Source organism: Cervus canadensis, chromosome X (genome assembly GCF_019320065.1).
Source record: "Cervus canadensis isolate Bull #8, Minnesota chromosome X, ASM1932006v1, whole genome shotgun sequence".
Lineage (NCBI taxonomy): Eukaryota > Metazoa > Chordata > Mammalia > Artiodactyla > Cervidae > Cervus > Cervus canadensis.
Genome location: NC_057419.1, coordinates 124,794,409 through 124,815,704, shown reverse-complemented (window position 1 = coordinate 124,815,704; position 21,296 = coordinate 124,794,409). Strand labels below are relative to the sequence as shown.

The 21,296-nt window shown below is 34.4% G+C and overlaps 1 protein-coding gene across 3 annotated transcripts in view; it reads right to left on the bottom strand.

Annotated features, from left to right (window-relative positions):
- HTR2C (5-hydroxytryptamine receptor 2C) overlaps window positions 1-21,296 on the bottom strand; it is a 336,239-nt gene that overhangs the window by 164,695 nt on the left and 150,248 nt on the right. For all 3 annotated transcript variants that reach the window (XM_043458646.1, XM_043458645.1, XM_043458647.1), the window contains 2 exons: window positions 20,338-20,451; window positions 15,127-15,440 (listed from right to left, as the gene is read on the bottom strand). In XM_043458646.1, the coding sequence (XP_043314581.1) occupies window positions 15,127-15,440; window positions 20,338-20,372 (349 nt within the window). In that variant the 5' untranslated portion in view covers window positions 20,373-20,451. The remainder of the gene's footprint in view (window positions 1-15,126; window positions 15,441-20,337; window positions 20,452-21,296) is intronic.

Below are 21,296 nucleotides of genomic sequence, written 5' to 3'. Positions count from 1 at the left end.
CAGCATATTAAAAAGCAGGGACATTACTTTGCCAAAAAAGGTCCATCCAGTCAAGGGTATGGTTTTTCCAGTGGTCATGTATGGATGTAAGAGTTGGACTATAAAGAAAACTGAGTGCTGAAGAATTGATGCTTTTGAAGTGTGGTGTTGGAGAAGACTCTTGAGAGTCCCTTGGACTGCAAGGAGATCCAACCAGTCCATCCTAAAGGAGATCAGTCCTGGGTGTTCATTGGAAGGACTGATGTTGAAGCTGAAACTCCAATACTTTGGCCACCAGATGCAAAGAGCTGACTCATTTGAAAAGAGCCTGATGCTGGGAAAGATTGAGGGCAGGAGGAAAAGGGGACGACAGAGGATGAGATGGTTGGATGGCATCACCGACTCAATGGACATGGGTTTGGGTGGACTCCGGGAGTTCGTGATGAACAGGGAGGCCTGGCGTGTTGCAGTTCATGGGGTTGCATAGAGTCAGATACGACTGAGTGACTTATCTGAACTGATCATGTAGGGCTACAGGTATCATATTTTTACTCATTTTTTGTTTGTTTCACAGTAAACAAACAAAAAAAAAAGTAGGTTAGTTCTTAATAATATTGTCACAGTATTTCATGTGAGAATTAAATACAGTCAGATTCTGTCACTATATTGCCCCTCTTTTATTCATTACATAACTTATGCTTATTATATAACTAATTTAGTTAGAGTTCACTAATTATGTGTAAAATAATATTGTGACTAACCTAAAATCAAACTTTTAGGTGAATAAACCACCATAAAAGTTAATTGAGTAATTTATTATTGTTTTGCATGCTAAAAATTATTTATGAAATACTGGTCTTCAAAAAGTCCCTTGGATTTTTTAATGAAATAAATTTTGGCTAAGAAGGTCCGTCTAGTCAAGGAGATGGTTTTTCCAGTGGTCATTTATGGATGTGAGAGTTGGACTGTGAAGAAAGCTGAGCACCGAAGAATTGATGCTTTTGAAGTGTGGTATTGGAGAAGAATGTTGAGAGTCCCTTGGACCGCAAGGAGATCCAACCAGTCCATCCTAAAGGAGATCTGTCCTGAATATTCATTGGAAGGACTGATGCTAAAGCTGAAACTCCAATACTTTGGCCACCTGATGTGAAGAGCTGACTCATTTGAAAAGAGCCTGATGCTGGAAAAGATTGAGTGCAGGAGAAGAAGGGGACGACAGAGGATGAGATGGTTGGATGGCATCACCGACTCAGTGGACATGGGTTTGGGTGGACTCTGGGAGTTGATGATGGACAGGGAGGCTTGGTGTGCTGAGGTTCACAGGGTCACAAAGAGTCAGACACACCTGAGTGACTGAACTGAACTGAAGTGGTCCTTTAATTTTCCTATTATAATTAAATGATAAGAAGCTTACCTTTACTTCATTATAATTAAACAGAAGATTTACATTATATTTTATATAAGCCAAGAAAATGTTTCCAGAACTTTCGTTTTGGTAGATGTGAAAATACATAGTTTATATTTTCATATGCACCATATATTTAAATTTATATAGAAGCTTGATTTAAGATAATACTAAAAATTTGATATTAAAATCATATAGAGGCTTGCAGTTTATTAAATAATTTTACTTTCAGTCTTTAATAGTCCATTGATTTTCACAAATACCTTTAAAGTATATGCTAAGTGAGGTAATGAATGTTAAAATATTTAGCATGGTAGATATACAATAAAAACTAATTATTCATACAGGAAAATCTAATTCTTAGAGATATCTATTGATTTTCCCAGGGTCATTTCCCTGGTGGCTGAGATGGTAAAGAATCTTTCTGCAATGCAGGAAACCCAGGTTCAATCCCTGAGTTGGGAAGATCCCCTTGAAAAAGAAATGGCAACCTACTCCAGTATTCTGGCCTGGAGAATTCACGGACAGAGGAGCCTCCAGGCTACAGTCTATGGGGCCGCAAAGAGTCCAATATGACTGAGCGACTAACACTTGCACAAGATTCATATGGCATTATTTGAGTCATTCGATCAAAATGATATAGCTAAAGCACAGTATTTCTTAGCTAGAATTGGAGTTAAGGACATAAAACTATCAAAATTAATATATATATATATGATTAACTTATATTCATGCTCAGCTTTTATATGTATTTTTTATTAAATAATTTCCATAACAAGCAAAACTATAATTCAAATTTTTGAAATCATTTAGTTTTTACTCCAGTTTCCCTCTTAGAGAACACACAGTTTGATTACAGTGGTTTATATGCCACCCACTGGTGAAATTCATGTATGTACAGAGATTATAATCCTAGGTTTTTGAAAAATTGAAAATTAGAAACTTCACTCTCTCCCATCACAAAAAAACTTCAAAGAACTTAAGGAATTTACTTTTCATTATATATCTGTTCTCTATTTTGCATATATTTTCCATTTGAAATTGAATACATGAAAGTTAGCTTCATCTATTAGCCTAATAGTACATATTTAGTTTCCTTTGCTATACCTGTTCCTAAAATAGGAAATCCAGAAAAGTCCTTTCTGCCTACAAATACAAAGATTTTAAGCTGAGAATGTATGAGATGGGGTTAAAGTAAAATTGAGAAATGAATAAGTGCCTAATGAATATTAAATACCTTTCCTTTTGTTCTCTTTCAAGTTTTTTGCCACATAATTTTGAGAAGAAATTCCATGTGTGTGTATTAGCAGATAAAGGGCTCCAAAATGAACTTGATCTAGAATAAGGAATATTTTTTTCTCTACAGAAGATGTCCTGACCTAGTTATCTCATGTGTACCTAATTCAGAATGCTTCCTTTCCTGCTTCATTCTGAATGGAGTTAAAATCCACAATAGCTTTGATCTCATAGTTACATAGATCTTGCAATGGTTTGGGTTCATTTGAAATTGTATACACTTCCACAAAGACCCTGAAATATCTCTTGCCATGTAATTGAAGAATAAAAATAGAGATATATAGGCTGGTAATTAAAATTCTCCTTCCACTTCCTATTTTATTAAATATTTCTCAGTAAGAAGATTCACACTGAAAAAAGAAACTTATTTAACCTTGACTGTCTTGGTGATATTCTTACTTAAAAAAAAAATGATGGCATCAAGTCATGGAAAAACAATTTATGAAGTGTATTTTTGGAATTTAGTGTTATGTGGTTAGCTTGCCTTTGCTATATTTTGAGTGCAGAATAATTAGAGTGCAAAGATTTTAGATTTCTGTTATCTTGGAATATGAAACAAATTTCAGCACTTGCAGAGTATAGAAATTTAACTGAGGAGGAAAAGAAATAAGTTAATTTTAATTAGTCCAAGAACCTAGATACTACACAGTTCAAGCACTGTGTTAGGAATACAGAGATATAAATGAGAATGACTCAGATTCATTGTTGTAAGATATTCTGTTTAGCATATGAAAGACAGCATTCAAGATTGAATTACTGTCCTTTCAGATAAAGTCTAAGTAGGCTATTCTTATCCTTCTCATAATGTTTAAGAGTGAGGGTTTTGGATATTCAGTCCATTCATTCTAAGCAAATTTTCTTTCCTGTTCACTTAGATGGTAACAAGAGATAAAATGTCTTCTGAGTTGTTTAATATATAATTAATGAGTAGGTTTTTCATCCAAGGTCTCTTAAAAACACATGTGAAATGTAACCCTGTTGTATGAAATAGTGATTCTTTTCATCTCCCTATCATTCACAACAGAGCTTCCCTGGTGGCTCAGCAGTAAAGAATCTGCCTGCAATGCGGGAGACCTGGGTTCAATCACTGGGTTAGGAAGATCCCTTGGAGGAGGGCATGACAACCACTCCAGTACTCTTACCTGGAGAATCCCATGGACAAAGGAGCCTGGCAGGCTACAGTCCATAGGGTGAAACAGAGTTGGACATGACTGAAAACAACCAAACAACAAACAGCAACAATAATCATTCACAAAGGCACTGTCTTTCTACTTCTGTAATGACAATTTTAGACTCCAAATAACTTATTCAAAGTGACATCTGTAGAAATTTAAGTATACAATCTGAAAACATAGAAGACAACATAGAAAACACCTAGTGCAACTTCCTACTCAAAACAGAAATTCCTTATATAACCTCCAGTAATGTGGTGGTTCCTCTCTTTGAAAGATAGAGCTATTTGCCGATAAATAACATTTTAATGAACCCTAATCTGCTTCTTTCTATATCTTTTATCATTTATTTTGGTTTCACCTTTTGGAACCATGAAAATCCTTCAACTATTTGGAGATATATTATGCCCCACCCCCACACCCCCTTAATTCTATGTTCTAGTCTCATGGCAACAAAGGCATTGAAACCTGGGTCTTTAAACTCTGTGTCACGCCAGTCAGGATGGCTGCTATCCAAAAGTCTACAAGCAATAAATGCTGGAGAGGGTGTGGAGAAAAGGGAACCCTCTTACATTCTTGGTGGGAATGCAAACTAGTACAGCCACTATGGAAAACAGTGTGGAGATTTCTTAAAAAACTGGAAATAGAACTGCCATATGACCCAGCAATCCCACTTCTGGGCATACACACTGAGGAAACCAGATCTGAAAGAGACACGTGCACCCCAATGTTCATCGCAGCACTGTTTATAATAGCCAGGACATGGAAGCAACCTAGATGCCCATCAGCAGATGAATGGATAAGGAAGCTGTGGTACATATACACAATGGAATATTACTCAGCCATTAAAAAGAATACATTTAAATCAGTTCTAATGAGATGGATGAAACTGGAGCCCATTATACAGAGTGAAGTAAGCCAGAAAGGTAAAGAACATTACAGCATACTAACACATATATATAGAATTTAGAAAGATGTTAATGATAACCCTATACGCAAAACAGAAAAAGACACAGATGTACAGAACAGACTTTTGGACTCTGTGGGAGAAGGCGAGGGTGGGCTGTTTCGAGAGAACAGCATGTATATTATCTATAGGGAAACAGATCACCAGCCCAGGCTGGATGCATGAGACAAGTGCTCGGGCCTGGTGCACTGGGAAGACCCAGAGGAATCGGGTGGAGAGGGAAGTGGGAGGGGGGGATCGGGATGGGGAACACAGGTATATCCATGGCCAATTCATGTCAATGTATGACAAAACCCACTGCAATGTTGTGAAGTAATTAGCCTCCAACTAATAAAAATAAATGAAAAAAAAAAAAAGATGGGAAAAACCCACAGGGGAAAAAAATAAATAAATAAACTCTGTGTCAGAAGGAGATATTAATAGAGTCGAAATAAAATGTACTGACAATAAATTATTTTGAGCAAAACTATGGATCTAAAAGAGTATCTATTACCCAAGATATTGTATAGTACTGGTATGTGTAAAAAGAACTGTGAACTATTATCATCATTGCAGAGATTGGAGAAATTACTGCTGGCTATAAAAAAGATTGTTTTCTTAGTTGTAGAACTCTATATCTCTAAAGCTTTATCAAGATAGGAAGCAAGAATCAGCATTTGTTTTTTCAGGCAGATATACCAAGTTTTACATTTCCAGGGATGAGTGGCAAAAATATCAGTCTGAGTAGCAGGGGCAGGTGCATGTGTGCATATGTGCTTAGTTGTGTTCAACTCTTTGTGACCCCATAGACTGTAGCCCACCAGGCTCCTCTGTCCATGGGATTTTCCAGGCAAGAACACTGGAGTAGGTTGCTATTTCCAACTCCAGGGATGGAATCCATGTCTTGTGGGTATCCTGCATTGGCAGGCAGATTCTTTACCACTGAGCCACATGGGGAGTCCCAGAATGGGGCCACTAATGTCATTGATCTAAGTAAGAATGAATATGATGAGCCTTTCATGGTCCTAAAATCAGATAAATTGTGTATTTTCATTTTCCTTATCTGTAAAGTGGGGAAAATGTAAAATTCTACCTACATGTTGGTGTGGGAATTAAACAAGGTAATAGACACAGAATTAGTGCTGAAGGGCATCAGAGCACACCACTCCCAAACATACATTTTTGGCATAAGGATTATTTTGAGCTGAGGCAAATGAGAAATAGCCAATACAGGTAAAGCTCTTCACCCTCCCCTTTCTGCTTAAAGGCAGGGTATAAATTTCCCTTCGTAAAGGTGTTTGCCTCCCAATCTATATCAGGAAGAGGAGGATGACTCAGTCTCTGAAGACACACAAGTATCCCCTCAGATTACACAAGATTGAGGCTTCATAACAAACCTTTTTAACATAACCCTTATCTTCCATTAGTTTCCCACATATGGTTACCATTCCACATTTACCACACTTAGAAGCCTAAACTGCTTTTCCTTTGACTTGTCACTTCTCCATAATTTATTGCTCTTTGTTAAAATGATATTTACAGCCCTAGGTTTAACTGCTTCTTTGGGTTTTCACTTATTTTCTATTAAGAACTCAGTATGCATAAGTAATAAACCCTTTTCTCCTTTTAAACTGTCTTTTTTTCTGTTAACTGTCTCCTGTTAACTGTCTCCTGTTAAACTATCCTTTGCCAATTTAATTTGCAGGACCCCAGACAAGATTTCCTTCCTATACAGTGCTCAATTAAAGTTAGCTATATAGTTATTGTTGTCATTATCTCTAGCATCATTATTGAACCAAGTTAAAAGGCTCTTGGATTACAAACACTGGCTTAGGGTAAAGAGTCTTGGAAATAAGGGCCGAAAATTTAACTTTCTAGGAATTGACACATTATAAGATGATAAAAAAAAAAGAAAAAATACCTCCGAAAGTTTCCATGAAAAAATGAGATTTTCCAAAGTCAAAAAATACCTATACCAGGAATTATGTTTGAGATTAGCCAAATAGAAGTAAAAGATAAAGTGAAGTGAATCTTTTGAACATCAGAAATGGACTCTCCACCAGGAAACCCAAACCCAACTTGAGAAGATAGACAAGAGTTTCCTCTTAATGTTGAAAATGTAGGGGGCTTTTTCTCGAGTTGACAATAGAACACTGGGAGTACTTAAACTCTTGGTGCTTTGATTTTCCTACCTGTTAAATGTGGATAGTAAATGCATAGCACTTAGAATAGGGCTCATCACTGGGTGAGCACTCAGTGCTGCCTATCTGCCTGTAGTGAAATGACCTTTGGAAGTAGAACTGGAATGTTAAGTAAGATTACATTATGGATTTGTTGGAGAATTAAAGATGTAATTAATCTGCAAAAGTTGTTCTAAGGAGGAAAAAAAAGAAAGTACAAAGAATTATATCAAAGTATAAAGAATAACAACCAGGGCCTCTAGATCGTGTTCTTTAATGTGTGTCACTGTAATTTTCTATAAATACACAGAGTGCCACTCTTTCCTTACACTTGTAATTGAAATGTACTTGGTAAAGAAAATTCTCCCCATCCCCAGGATAAATAGCTGTAGTGAAATGACTAAGTAGATTGGGAAAGGAAATATTGAGAGTAGACTTTTGTAAGTAAAGATTCACAGGTGTAAATGTGTGGGGCTGGGAAGTCCAAAGTATCTAACCTCATGAATTGATTTGCAGAAGGGAAACAAGCCTTCATTTATTCATTTAAAAATACCAGATATAGGGATAAGTGCTGGGCTACAAGACTGATAATGTCACTGCTTAGCCTTTCAGGAGGTATTTTATGTAGATGCCTGAGGACAGAAATTAAGGCCTCAGCAAATATACTTTAGACCAGCCCTATAGAATGTGTAAGTCCTGAGGAAACTACATTATGTAGAAAAGAAAAAAAAAAAGACTAGAGTTGTTTTAGGATTTTGTGAAGAGGGCAAGGACAAGCATTGCTTTTTCAATGTTTAGATAACAAAGCATGCTCCATATTTCTAATTTTCCCAAGGAACACTAAATAAAATGGAGACAGAAGCAAAGGCAGCATTGTCTTGAGTTATCTTGAGGGTTTGTATGTTTGGCTGTACCAGGTGATAGCACTCAAGACAGGTAAAGCAGCATTCTCATGGAAGGCACTGGTGATGAAATGGCAGAGCATCAGCAGAGACCACAATGCCTGGTGGGAGATTGTGGATTCCCAACAGACATGGCGGTACTCAGCAGATGCCCAGCATATGATGATGGATACTCAGTGGCAGGTGATGATGCCCAGTGAGGGATGGATGATGAGCAGATACAGTGAGTAGTGGCAAGTGAGGGTAAATACAAACATGCTTGATGAAAGCCCAGAACAGTTGCAGCAATAAATGATGCACATTGACTTTATTCATGATCACATGTGAGATAACTCCTAGGGACTTCTAGAGGTATTTGGAGGGAAGGTATGTATCTTTCTAGGAGATCCAAGTAACTTCATTAGCACATGGGGAAAACAAGCCAGTGAATTTAGGGTATTGATACCAAGGTTGTTTCTTTTGTGCCCACAAGCTCTGAGGCCTGTCACAAACTTAAATGCTTTCAGGGACCAGGCAAGTTTATAATCAGTGAGTCAGCAGCTAGGTGTAAGAAAATCAGAAGTGGGAGAAACACAGCAAAGTTGGAACTCATACACAATTGAATAAAAAATATTTAATTTATGAAGTTTAAAAATCATTGGTTAGATAAAAAACCAGGTATACAAATTTTGGAGATGTGTTATATATTTGAGAAGATTATCTTCTACTACTTGTTAACCAGTTCAAAGAAATCAGGAAGATTGTATTTATCACATGTTTACTTCCATTAACTATAGCTTTTCTAGAATGTTTAGGATAAAGACTTTTTCACTCAACATCTTTAGAGCTAAAGAACATACTTTAAAAATTATATTTTAATGTTATAAATACAATGCTGTGAATATTATAGTTGTATCAATACTGATAATATCTTAGCTTTAACTATTAACAAATATTAATTAGTGATAATGTTGACACTAATAATATATATTAATATATTTTATTGAGGGATTCCCTAATATTGGGCCAACATAGTGTTACTGGAATTAATTACAGTTGTTCATAGTATAATGTTTTTAATGTGGTATTGGATTCTGTTTGCCAATTGTTTATAAAGAATTTCTGTCTTAACTGTTAGTCTGTAATATTCTTTGTACTGTTTTTATTTGGTTTATATGTTAAACCTATGCATGCTTCATATAAGAATTAGAAGTTGCTTTTTTTTTTTTCTCAATGGTCTTAAACAATTTATGGAACATTACAACAACTACCTGGTCTGTGAAGGTTTTATAGAAATCCCTTGGGAAACTATCTGGATCTGATGATTTTTGTGTGTGATGCATGCATGCTTAAGTTGTTTCAGTCATGTCCAACTCTTTGTGATCCCATGGACTGTAGCCTGCCAGGCTCCTCTGTTCATGGGATTCTCCAGGCAAGAATACTGGAGTGGGTTGCCATTCCCTCCTCCAGGGGATCTTCCCAACCCAGGGATTGAACCCACATCTCTGGTGTCTCCTGCATTGGCAAGCGGGTTCTTTATCTCTAGTGCCACCTGGGAAGTCCACTTTAGGTCCTTAATAACTTTAATTCTTCTACTGAAATTGTTCTGTTGCTTTTTATATCTAATGAGGTCAATTTTGCTAACCTGATTTTCTCCAGGAAATTACCTGCTTTTTTTTTAATGATCTCACATGATTTGCGAATAACCTACAAAGTAATCTAATGATTTAAAAATGTATTTTGCTTCAATGGTTATTTTCCTTGTCATTTCTTATTTTGAATATTTATATTTCCTCCTTTTTCCTTAAGTTACCTAGTGTTTTTATTTTAAAAGTTGCTTTTTTAAAAAACAGGATTTTGATTTATGAATTAAGTATATTGTTTTTCTATTCTCTAATTAATTTCTACTTTTATCTTTAGTTATTTTCTTTGTGCTTTCTTTTGGGTTTGCAGTTTTTCTTTCAAGGTTGCTTTCTAGTAATTTAATTCATTTGTATACTTTCATTTTTACTTATAAATGTGATTAGATATGAATTTTCCTTTGATCACTGCTTTAAGTATATTCTATAGATTTTAATATGCAGTGTTTATGCTGTCAAATTTCTAAAGAAATTTGTAATTTCAATTTGCATTTGTCTTTTTAACCAACAGTTGTTTAGAATTTGTTATAACTCAAGATCAGATGGTCTTTAAACCTTTGTTGTTAATAGTTTCTAGTGTTAACTGTGTTTTTATCAGAAAGAATTTTTTTGTAATAGTTCTACTTTTCTAATATTTTCTTTGTGGCCTAATAGATAATTAATTTTTGTGAGCATTCCATGTGCACTTGTGAAGAAGGTGTACTTTCTATGGTAAGGATATAAAGTTTAACATACATCTGTAAGATCTACATGTCCATTTTTCTTGTTCTGAGTATGATATGTTAAAGTCCCCCATTAGTAGAATGTATCCATAAATGTGGACTTCCCTGGTGGCTTAGTGGTAAAGAATTGCCTGCAATGCAAGAGATGGGGGTTGGATCCCTGGATGGGAAAGATCCCTTGGAGAAGCAAATGCCAACCCATTCCAGTATTCTTGCCTGAGAAATTCCATGGACAGAGGAGCCTGGTGGGCTATAGTCCATGGGGTTGCAAAAGAGTTGGACATGACTTAGCTACTAAACAACAACAATCCACAGAGGTATTCTTCCATTTTCTTTAGTTTTTGCTTTAAAAAATAGCATTGCTGTATTATTAGGGTCATAGATATTCCTAACCACTAAATATTAGTTGTTAATTGCAGCTTTTGATCATAAATAAGCATCTTTTTTTTGGGAAAAAAAAGATCATGAATTTAAACTATTACTATTTTTTTTTCACTTGAAATTCACTTTGTCAGATATCAACATCACAGTTTCTATTTTCTTAGTATTTCTATTCGCTTAGCATACCTATGCTCACTCATCCCTTTAGTTTAACCATTATGATTCACTGGGTTTTGAGTTCTCTTATAAAGTGAGTATAATTAGGTTTTTCTTTGTATGCCAACATGAAATCTTTTCTTTTTAATGGTAAGTTAGGTTCTTACACATGTATTGCTCTTACTGATAGGTTTGTTTTCAAATCTATCTTTTTATACAATGGTATAATGTTAAAAACATTGCTTTATTTTCCTTTGTTTCTTCCTCTACTTCATTTTTTTTCTTTGCTTTTCTGTTAATTGCATTTATTTTAGTTTTAGATAGGTTTGTCTCTTTATTCTAGTTGTTAACTTTATGTCATGTTTTACTTATATCCTGCTTAATACTCTTAGCCCTCTGTTTTATGATAAAATCTGGTACTTTCTGGTTTGCCATTTTTTGAGGGGGTATAATTTAACATCCATCTTTTCTTTAGAGAAAAATGAATGAAATTATTCTTTCTCCTTCCCCTTTCTCTTTCTCTTTTCTTCTCAATTTTTAGTTGCATTGCTTCTAATTTGTTAGTGTCTATAACAAATAATATATATCATATAACATATGACAGTATTCTTATGCCCTTATAAAACCTTAGTTTTTGTCCTTGCTCTAAAATTAAATATATTAAATGATTGTGATCCATCATTTTGAGGAAAATTTCTCAATCATCTCTTTGCTAGATGAATCTCATTCAATATTCAGTTTCTTAAGAGGGACTTAAAGTTTCAGAATTCCCTGAGTTTAAAAAATAATAAGCTTTTTATAGCCTTGATGGCCAATTTGCCTGGATACAAAATCTTTGTTTCAAACTTTGTTTAGGTATTTTTCTATTTTTAAATTTAAGGTATAATTATATCCAGTAAAATTTACCCTTTTAAAACTGCATACTAGAATATATAGTTTTTCAAATTTTTAGAAATATGTATATATAATAAAACCACCACAATCGAGATGTAGAACAGTTCCATAGAACCAAAGTAAATGCTGCTTTGGAACCAGCATCCCACCTTCAGACCCTGTGAACTGATGATCTGTTTTCTGTCTTTTTTTTTTTTTTTTTTATTAGTTGGAGGCTAATTACTTCACAATATTTCAGTGGGTTTTGTCATACATTGATATGAATCAGCCATAGAGTTACACGTATTCCTGATCCCCCCTCCCACCTCCCTCTCCACCAGGACATGGAAGCAACCTAGATGCCCATCAGCAGATGAATGGATAAGGAAGCTGTGGTACATATACACCATGGAATATTACTCAGCCGTTAAAAAGAATTCATTTGAATCAGTTCTAATGAGATGGATGAAACTGGAGCCCCTTATACAGAGTGAAGTAAGCCAGAAAGATAAAGAACATTACAGCATACTAACACATATATATGGAATTTAGAAAGATGGTAACGATAACCCTATATGCAAAACAGAAAAAGAGACACAGAAGTACAGAACAGACTTTGAACTCTGTGGGAGAAGGTGAGGGTGGGATGTTTCGAAAGAACAGCATGTATATTATTTATAGGGAAACAGATCACCAGCCCAGGTGGGATGCATGAGACAAGTGCTCGGGCCTGTTTTCTGTCTTTATAAATTTGCTTTTGAAAGAATATCATATAAGCGGTTGACTTTAAATAAACTATTGTTTCACTGTTGCTTTGCTTTGCTATTTTTTTTTTTTTTAATTATGAGGCCAGTCTAATTCTCTTGCTTTGGTAAATTATTTCTTATTTTTGCCTGAAGATTTTTCTTTATATTTAAAACCCAGTGTCTCAGATACATCTCAGAGTTGACTGTTCCAGGTCAAATTATTGGTACTGGCTTGGTCCTATCAATATGTATGTTTAGATTCTCTTATTTCTAGAAAACTATCCTAGATTATAGTCTTAAAGATTAATTCTGTTCTTTTTTTTTTTTTCATCTTCAGGGATTCTGATTATACATGCATTTGGTTTTTTCTTTTTTTTCTGGTCTTCCATCTTAAACATTTTCTTTCTGACTTCTTCTTTCTTCATCTCATTTTCATTCTTTTTGTTGTTTCCCTATTTTTCTTTAGTGTTCCTTATTACGTTTTCATGTTAACCTACTCTTTAGGTGCTATTAATATAATGTTCATTTCCAATATTATTTTATCCTTTTCCCCTAATTTATTGTCCTGGGTTCAAGCAACTTTTGCTTTCTGTTGACTGATATTTTAAATCCATTTCTTTTCTCAGTTTTTAGATTTCTACTTCAAGGTTATATATATAATATATATATATAATACATATATATATGTATGTATCTTTCAATGTTTGAGAAAATTTAGTTTCTCTTGAAGTATTTTGTTATAGCTTTCTTTTTTTGATAGTTCTTTATTTGGGGTAATTTTCATCAAATGGCTTTTTAAAAAATTCTGTGTTCTGCTTTATTTTTATTGTAACTTGGTATAGATGAAGATTACTTGCATATTTGAATTTGTTTGAACATGGGTAGCAGTCTGTGGGCAGTTTCCAAGTTCCAAGCTCAAGAGCACCCACTTCTCTTTATGTTAACAAACTCTGATTTCTTTATTGGAGGACTTTTGGGGTACAGTGGAGGGCAGTTGGGGGAAGGTTGAAGGAGCCTTACAGGTTGACTTTTTTATTTTTATTTTTTTTTTCCTTTTAAGATGATAAATTTTCCCCTCTAGTTTCTTTTTCCCTTCACTGTGCACTTTTTTCAAAAATCACCTCTCCCCTTTAGCCCTTTCCAACCTCCAAAGAGTTCCTTCCTTGACACTGCTTTATTGAGTTCTGTGCACACTTCCAAGTCACTTCCCTGAAGGATGAGCTTCCAGAGAAGTTTTCCAGAATGTTCATACTTGTGGTAAACTTTCTTTCTTGTGATGAGTTGAGATCAATCTTAGGCCTCCTACTAGCTTTTCTTCTCTCTCTCTCTCTAATTTAGTATTTATTGGACTGGCCTTCCTCTTCACAACAGCACATAGTGGGAACCTAAAAGAGAGCTATTGTGAGCTCCTATTTATTTTCTGCTTACAGATAATCTGGAATTTGGATGTTCTCCAAATTTGGGGTTGATATTGTGTAGTTTGTTTTTGTTGTTCTTTATTGCTTGGGGAGGGGTGGCAATAGATGTGTTAGATTTGGATTTCAGTTGATGCTATATTTTGATCACCTATATATTTTTAAGGGAGAAACTGACAAAATAACACAAACACCAGAAAACAAAACATGTCTTCTAAAGCACATTCATTCCAGTGACCTTTTCTTACATAATTTGGAGCTACAGTGTGGTAAAATGCTCACAGAGAAGGTACAACGCATTTACTTTGAAATTAATGCATCATGAAAACTCAGTAACTGTAAGAAAGTGTATTTCCTGAGAATATTATTTATAAAATGCCTATTGAGATAATCTATTACCACTGGGTATTTAGAACAGGATAATTAATTTTTAAGTTCTATGAAAGATTACTTTCTAGATGCAGTAATCTTCTTTTAGGATTTGCGAACTAGATCCATTTCCAGCATTAGTCCTTCCAGTCTAATTCCATTATACTCTCCAGGGAACAGGGAGTCTATTTCATTCCCTTGTGAGATGAGTGTAGCTTCAATGAAATTCAAACTGGGTTCTCCAACTTCCTAGCAAAGATACTTAGCAGTTTAGTAAAAGTGGTTTTGATTGTTCTTTATAAATATTACATACAAACAAAAGTTAGTGTTAAAATGAATAGGGCAAAGATATGGCATAAAATCAAAAGAAAAATTAAAACCTCTCTAAAATCCTCTATCAAAACTTTCAAATGCTTGAATTTTTATTGTGATAATGTGAACTTGCACTTATATAATTAGTCATTAATTTTTTATTCCTGTCTCCTTATAAAAAATATGAATTATAGTATCTAGAAAGAAGAAGAATAGCTGTTATTGAGTGCTTATTATGTGGCAAGCACTTAGTTTGCCAACTTTTAAGATTACTTAAATTTTTTTTTAAGATGATACGCTTCTTTCATCTTCCTTTTATATAAGATGATACTAGGTGTGTGTTCGGCCCAGAACATAGGAGTCAGTGTGTTTCTTTCACTGTCACATTCTGTACATTGGAAGGCACTGTCATTGTTTAGAAATGACACTAAGCAATAGAGTATCTATATATGATTTTAATATAAAACACTTGTTTTGCTTTTTGAAGACTGATTTGCTACTGATTTATTTAAATATGTCCAATTTTTCTGTCACACAATTTCCTTAATTTTCCAAATGTTATGAATAGGATAGTTAACTTTCTGTTTACTACAATACCTGACAGAAATTTATGACATGACTTGAGATGGAAAAACTGATAAAATGGTACTTACCATAAAGGATTGCAAGCAGAGACAGTGGCATGACAAGTAGTCCCACTAGCATATCAGCAATGGCTAGGGACATTAAGAAGTAATTGGTGGCATTGTGCAGTTTCTTTTCCAGGCTTACTGCCATGATAACGAGGATGTTGCCACCTATTGTCAAGATTATTATTATGACAATTGAAAGTGCTGGCCAGTTTTGTACCCCGTCTGGGAATTTGAAGCGTCCACCATCGGAGGTATTGAAAATGTCAGTTACTATGGCTGCTACTGGGCTCACAGATATATCACATTGCCAAACCAATAGGCCAATCAGGTGCACACTGAAAATTAAGAAAAAAAAAATCAGGTACATATTATATTGCTTGTACCTAATAATACTTATATAAAACAACTGCTTTTCCTTTAACAATCATTATTATCACATCACCGTTTTTACTCTCTTAATTAAACCTCAGCATTTCTTATTTCTATCCTTTTATTGAGGGTTTAATATGAGTTAGGCTCTTAGCTTACTGAAATATATATGCATACATATATATATATATATACATAAAATGCTGGCTCATGGTATCTTTAATAGCTGTCCTATACATTTAATAGCTGTCCTATACATTTTCCTTCTTCCTGACACTCTCCTCATTTCTGTCCTGTGTTTTCTGGCTCCTGTTCTAGGCTAGAAGATGATTTGTGGTGATAATTAATTCCTATGGGTTTGATGCTTTCCTATGCTGGAAACGAAATTTCTTAAAGTCATTTAAAATGTATATTTCTCGTGATGGTACTTATGTAGGCTTTTACTAACAAGAATTTCAGGCCAAGTGGCAGACTAATGCAAGAGACACAGATGTGGTTTTGTTTTGTAAATTCCAAATTAATTTCCCCTGATGGTGACATAAGATTTATTCAGTTTACATATATCAGTGTAAGTCCCCAAAGTGTCCAATAAAACTAACATTAATTTTCCTTAACAAAATAGACAAAGACAAGCATATTCAATATTTCCTGCTTTAAAGCAAGAATTATTATCTGCTAAGTCCTGGGTGTTCATTGGAAGGACTGATGCTGAAGCTGAAACTCCAGTACTTTGGCCACCTTATGCGAAGAGTTGACTCTTTGGAAAAGACCCTGATGCTGGGAGGGATTGGGGGCAGGAGGAGAAGGGAACAACAGAGGATGAGATGGCTGGATGGCATCACCGACTCGATGGGCATGAGTTTGAGTAAACTCCGGGAGTTGAAGATGGACAGGGAGGCCTGGCATGCTACGATTCATGGGGTCACAAAGAGTCAGACACGACTGAGCGACTGAACTGAACTGAACAACTGAACTGAACTAAATGACTGTCTTATGTGTACTCTGTGTTCAGTAAGTTATTTAATGAATATTAAGCAACAAGTACACTATATGTACTAGCTGTTAAACCCTGATATTTATAGAGAAGAAAATTTCCTCTATTGGTACAACATGTGCTAAAAAATTTTCTGTGCAAGAAAATTGCATGGGGTGATGGAACATATAACGGTACAAAATCCAGAGTCTATGAGTTCTTCATGTAAATGTTTTTATTTCATTATCTCATTCACTTGTTCTTTGAACTAAAAATATTATTTCTATACAGGGAAAATATATGTGTGGTTTGACTATCGCTTATTATCAATCACCAGAGAAATTTGAAGTAGCTAACACTAGATGATTATGATGATCATAATTGTATCTATAATATTATACACACACACTACACTTTCTGAACCACCAAAACTGAACACTGAACCTGAAAACTTATTGACATTGTTTAAACTTAAATAAAATATTATAATAATTTTCTACCATATTTGAAAATTATTTCTCTTAATATCTTGTGAATATACTTTCTGTAGTTTAAGATAATGAAGAAATAATGAACATATTTTGACTTACTCATTCTACAGGGGATGAAAACTAGTACTTCAGACATTTAGCTTAAAACTACTTCCTCATTATTCAAAGCTGCCTGATATGCTAGGCATCATGTTTGGGGAAGAGATATACATACTAATTTTTTCAAATAACGAGAGATACTCATTCAGTTTTTTCAAATGCTGGATGTATTTTTTCCTGGGACATAAAAATAAGCTAAAATAATATGTGATTCAAAAAATCTATAGCATAATTAATCTGTGATTAAGGTGTGTAGAAATTATTGAAATAAAGACCCAAATAAATAGAAACAAGGTATTTGCTTTCCAGCTTTGATTATTCTGTCACAGTATTTGTTGCATTTGGCATGTGACCAATGTCCTGGCTATATTATCTTAATGATTTTTTTGACCAGTCACTTAACCTTTCAGAACATCTATTTCCTCATCTCTAAAATAAGGATGATCTTTATGACATTGTTTTTGTGAAAATTAAATGATAATGTAAAGTCTCAAAATAATACCTTTGACTTAATAGGCCCTCAGTAAATGTTGGAGCAAACATTCTTTCTGCCTTCAAAGTTAAACAAAAGTATCTTGTGGTAGCTATATCCTAACTCAGTGTACTTCAAAATCTGTCAAAAATTTAAGTCCTAGTTTTATTTTAAGAAGATATTTATGCAGAACTGGGTTCAGATAGTCATTTTAAATCCAAAGTCTTTTCTGGCCTAACTGATGAAAAACATGTTCTTCTGAAATTAAAAAAAAAAAAAATCTAGTTTCTATTAGTTGATGGTCATTTCAGGTAGTCCCATAAGTCTTTCTGCTCAAAATAATATGCTACATCTTCAATTGTCAGTTGCAGAACCACAAGTATATTTATTCTTAGGCCTATAGAATATGATCCTAACAGGATATGCAGTGCAACTTCAAATTTTCTAAGTAAATTGCGAAAACATCTAAGTACTTTCATATTTCTGTAACAATGGTAAAATAATGTAAAATAAAATTGTATATAACAAAAGTACATGAAAACTATGTTCAATTATGAATTTTAAAATTTGAGTATCTTAGAACTTTGGGATAGAAAAATATTCAAAACATTTTGCCTACCTCTACTGGTCAAATATATTTTTATTTTTTATTAAAGAGTCCATTAGACAAATATTAAATTATTGAGGAAGTTTATAGAACCTAAATATATCTTCTGTGAGTTATTAAATAAAGTGATATTATTGGGAATAATCCTGACAAGTTTTTACCTAGTTTCAGTTCAATTAATAAATTCACTTTAAGCACTACTTATGAGCAAATTTTTATGATTTTTACTGCAGTAAATCCTATTTTCTATAGTATTGTAATCAAGAATTAGCTGTATTCTAATTAAACCTAATTTCTAATATTTACATGCTTAATGAAAACCATACAGTCCCTTTACAAAAGAGGAGTGATTTGGGTCTTGTTTCTAAAGCTCACATTAATTGCTATTAAGCCCACATAATTCTTATAAAGCATGTACACAAAAATCACAGTTTCTGTCTGAACAACTCAAATAATTTATTCATTGCTACTAGATATTTAACGAAAATATAATCTGACATTCTTAGTAGATAAACAATGATAATTTGATTTAAAGGTCTGAGTACATTTTAAATATAGTGAGTTTTTGCATGGCATATGACAATGGGCATTAATAGCAGAGATGAATGGGCCCTTATTTCTCTTGCATGGTGCTCAGTAGTGTCTGACACTTTTTGACCTCCTGGATCATAGCCTGCCATGCTTCTCTGTCCTCGAGACTTCCCAGGCAAGAATACTGGAGTGGGTTGCCATTTCCTTCTCCAGGGAACTTCCCCACTCAGGGATTGAACCTGCATCTCTGGCATGTCCTGACTTGGCAGGCAGATTCTTTACCATTGAGCCACAAATTCTTTAATTTCATACCAGGATAATTTGGTGCCCTTTAAGGTATCCCTAGGGCTTCCTTGGTAGCTCAGCTGGTAAAGAATCTGCCTGCAATGCAGCAGACCCCGGTTGGATACCTGGGTTGGGAAGATCCCCCGGAGAAGGGATAGGCTACCCGCTCCGGTATCCTTGGGCTTCCTTGGTGGCTCAGATGGTAAAGAATCCTCCTGAAATGCAGAATCTCTGGGATGGGAAGATCCCCTGGAAGAGGACATGGCAACCCACTCCAGTATTCTTGCCTGAAAAATCCTCATAGACAGAGGAGCCTGGCTGGCTACAGTCCATGGAATTGCAGAGTCGGACATGACTGAGCGACTAAGCACACAATATATCCCTATATTTTGATATGTGGAACAATGGCTATATACTAAGTTTGATACAGCCACCTAGAGTGGGAACATTGGTCCTTTCATTTCCCCACACCTGGCTCTTCTTTCTCCTTCTTTATCACTGTCCTTCACTCTTTCCTTCTCCTGTCTGCTCTAGTTTACTTGGAATCACAAATCCTTGGGACTATCATCACTGCAATGTACAGTGACATCCAAGATGGACTATAATGCACATATTGCAGATAATCCAACGTTGATGTACTTTGTGTTTACCTTGCTCTATAAACTTTTTCCTCAGTGAGCACTTTTGTAGAAATCATAGAGGGGACGGTGTAGGGGTAAGGTGATTCAAGGCCTCTCAGTTGTACTGATCAGAGTTTACAGCACCCTGGATCTTTTTTATTATGCCCCCATTCCTCAAAGTGTAGGTTTAGAAGAAAACAATCCAACATTTTACTAAGTTACAAAGAAGATATACCTGGATTAGATCACATTTAGAATTGCTCAGTACTTGAATTTAATTTCTTCCTTATCTCTTTTATGTTATTCTATTGATTTTAACTATTGGCTCACTGTCTCAAGGTTTCTGAGAATAGTATTATTTTTCTCTGTCCAGCTACATTCTCCAAACGCTACTCCCTGACTTCTGACCCATTCTTTTGAAACCTCAACTTTCTTCATAAAACCAGAGACATAAAAATGCTTTACTCTCTTGGCTGTTTAGTTCATCTAGGAAGGAAAGAACCTTTCCTCATTTCTACATTTTAGCCATAGAGAAAGCAACCACATCAACCATAGCATCAGGATTATTTTTACTTGTTTGAACATATGAGTGGTTGTGTTTAATTGGAGTTCAAATTATTGTTTTTCCCCATTTACTATTTTTGAATAGAAAACACCAATGTTAGTCTATTGGTATTCAAGTCATTTATGCATGCTGAGGGAAATATAGCTGAACAATCATATAAAACCTATTTAACATTTTTGAGCAAAACACTCTGAAAAGTTAGTTTTCAAAAATTCCTTACAGGAATGAGTGCACTGCTTTCCTCAGATTCACCATGATTGCTTCAGTCTTAAGCAACCAAGTTTAAAATTGAGAAGAGGAAATTTAACAGACTGGATTCATTATGCCATCCTTTCTGGGGAGAGAAAAAAAGAAAAAGAATTACTAAAAGTTGAAATAACTTGCATAACATTTAATTAAATAAAAGTAAATATACTTATTAAGTGATAAGAAACAATCAATACTAAATTTAGCAAACAAATATTATGTCATATAAGTGATAAAAATAGCAAAGAGAATAGATTCTTCATTTATTTACCAATATATGACCATCATGATTTTTCTAAAATTTCTTATATACACTTTCTTTATATGGAACTTCTACTAAATCTCACCCTGTTGGAGTACAAATTAGTGTTTTGAAAAAAATAAATTAAGATATTTTCTTTTTAATTAGCAAACCATTGGAAGAAAGTTCATGATCTAATAATTAAGTAGCATGTATAAAATAAAAAGGTTCATCTTATAGAAACATGAAAAACTAAAACAAAATTTAAGCCTCTTTATAAAGTGAACCTATTTTATACAACATTTCTAACTTTTTTTTCTTCAGTGAGGCAATCTGTGTTTTCATAGAAAGTTTTATTTATACATTTGTGTTAACCAACAATATTATCCAAGAGTGGCAACAGAAAAAAAAATGAATAGATTTGTACCCCCCCCAAAAAAAGAATTGATTAAATTAACTATAGTAAATATAGCAACCACCCTATGTACCAACTAGTTGGTATCCAACAGATAGTATGCTGCAGTCAGGGCACATGGAATAATGTTGAAAATTGCAAACAAAAGGGCAGTTGCACTAGGTGATTGAAACAAAAAGTTTTAGTTTCATTTATTAAGAACTGACAATTCATCTTCAGAGGAATTAGGAAGAAAACATGACAACTCTGTAAACACCAAAGAATTTCAGAGTGAGTA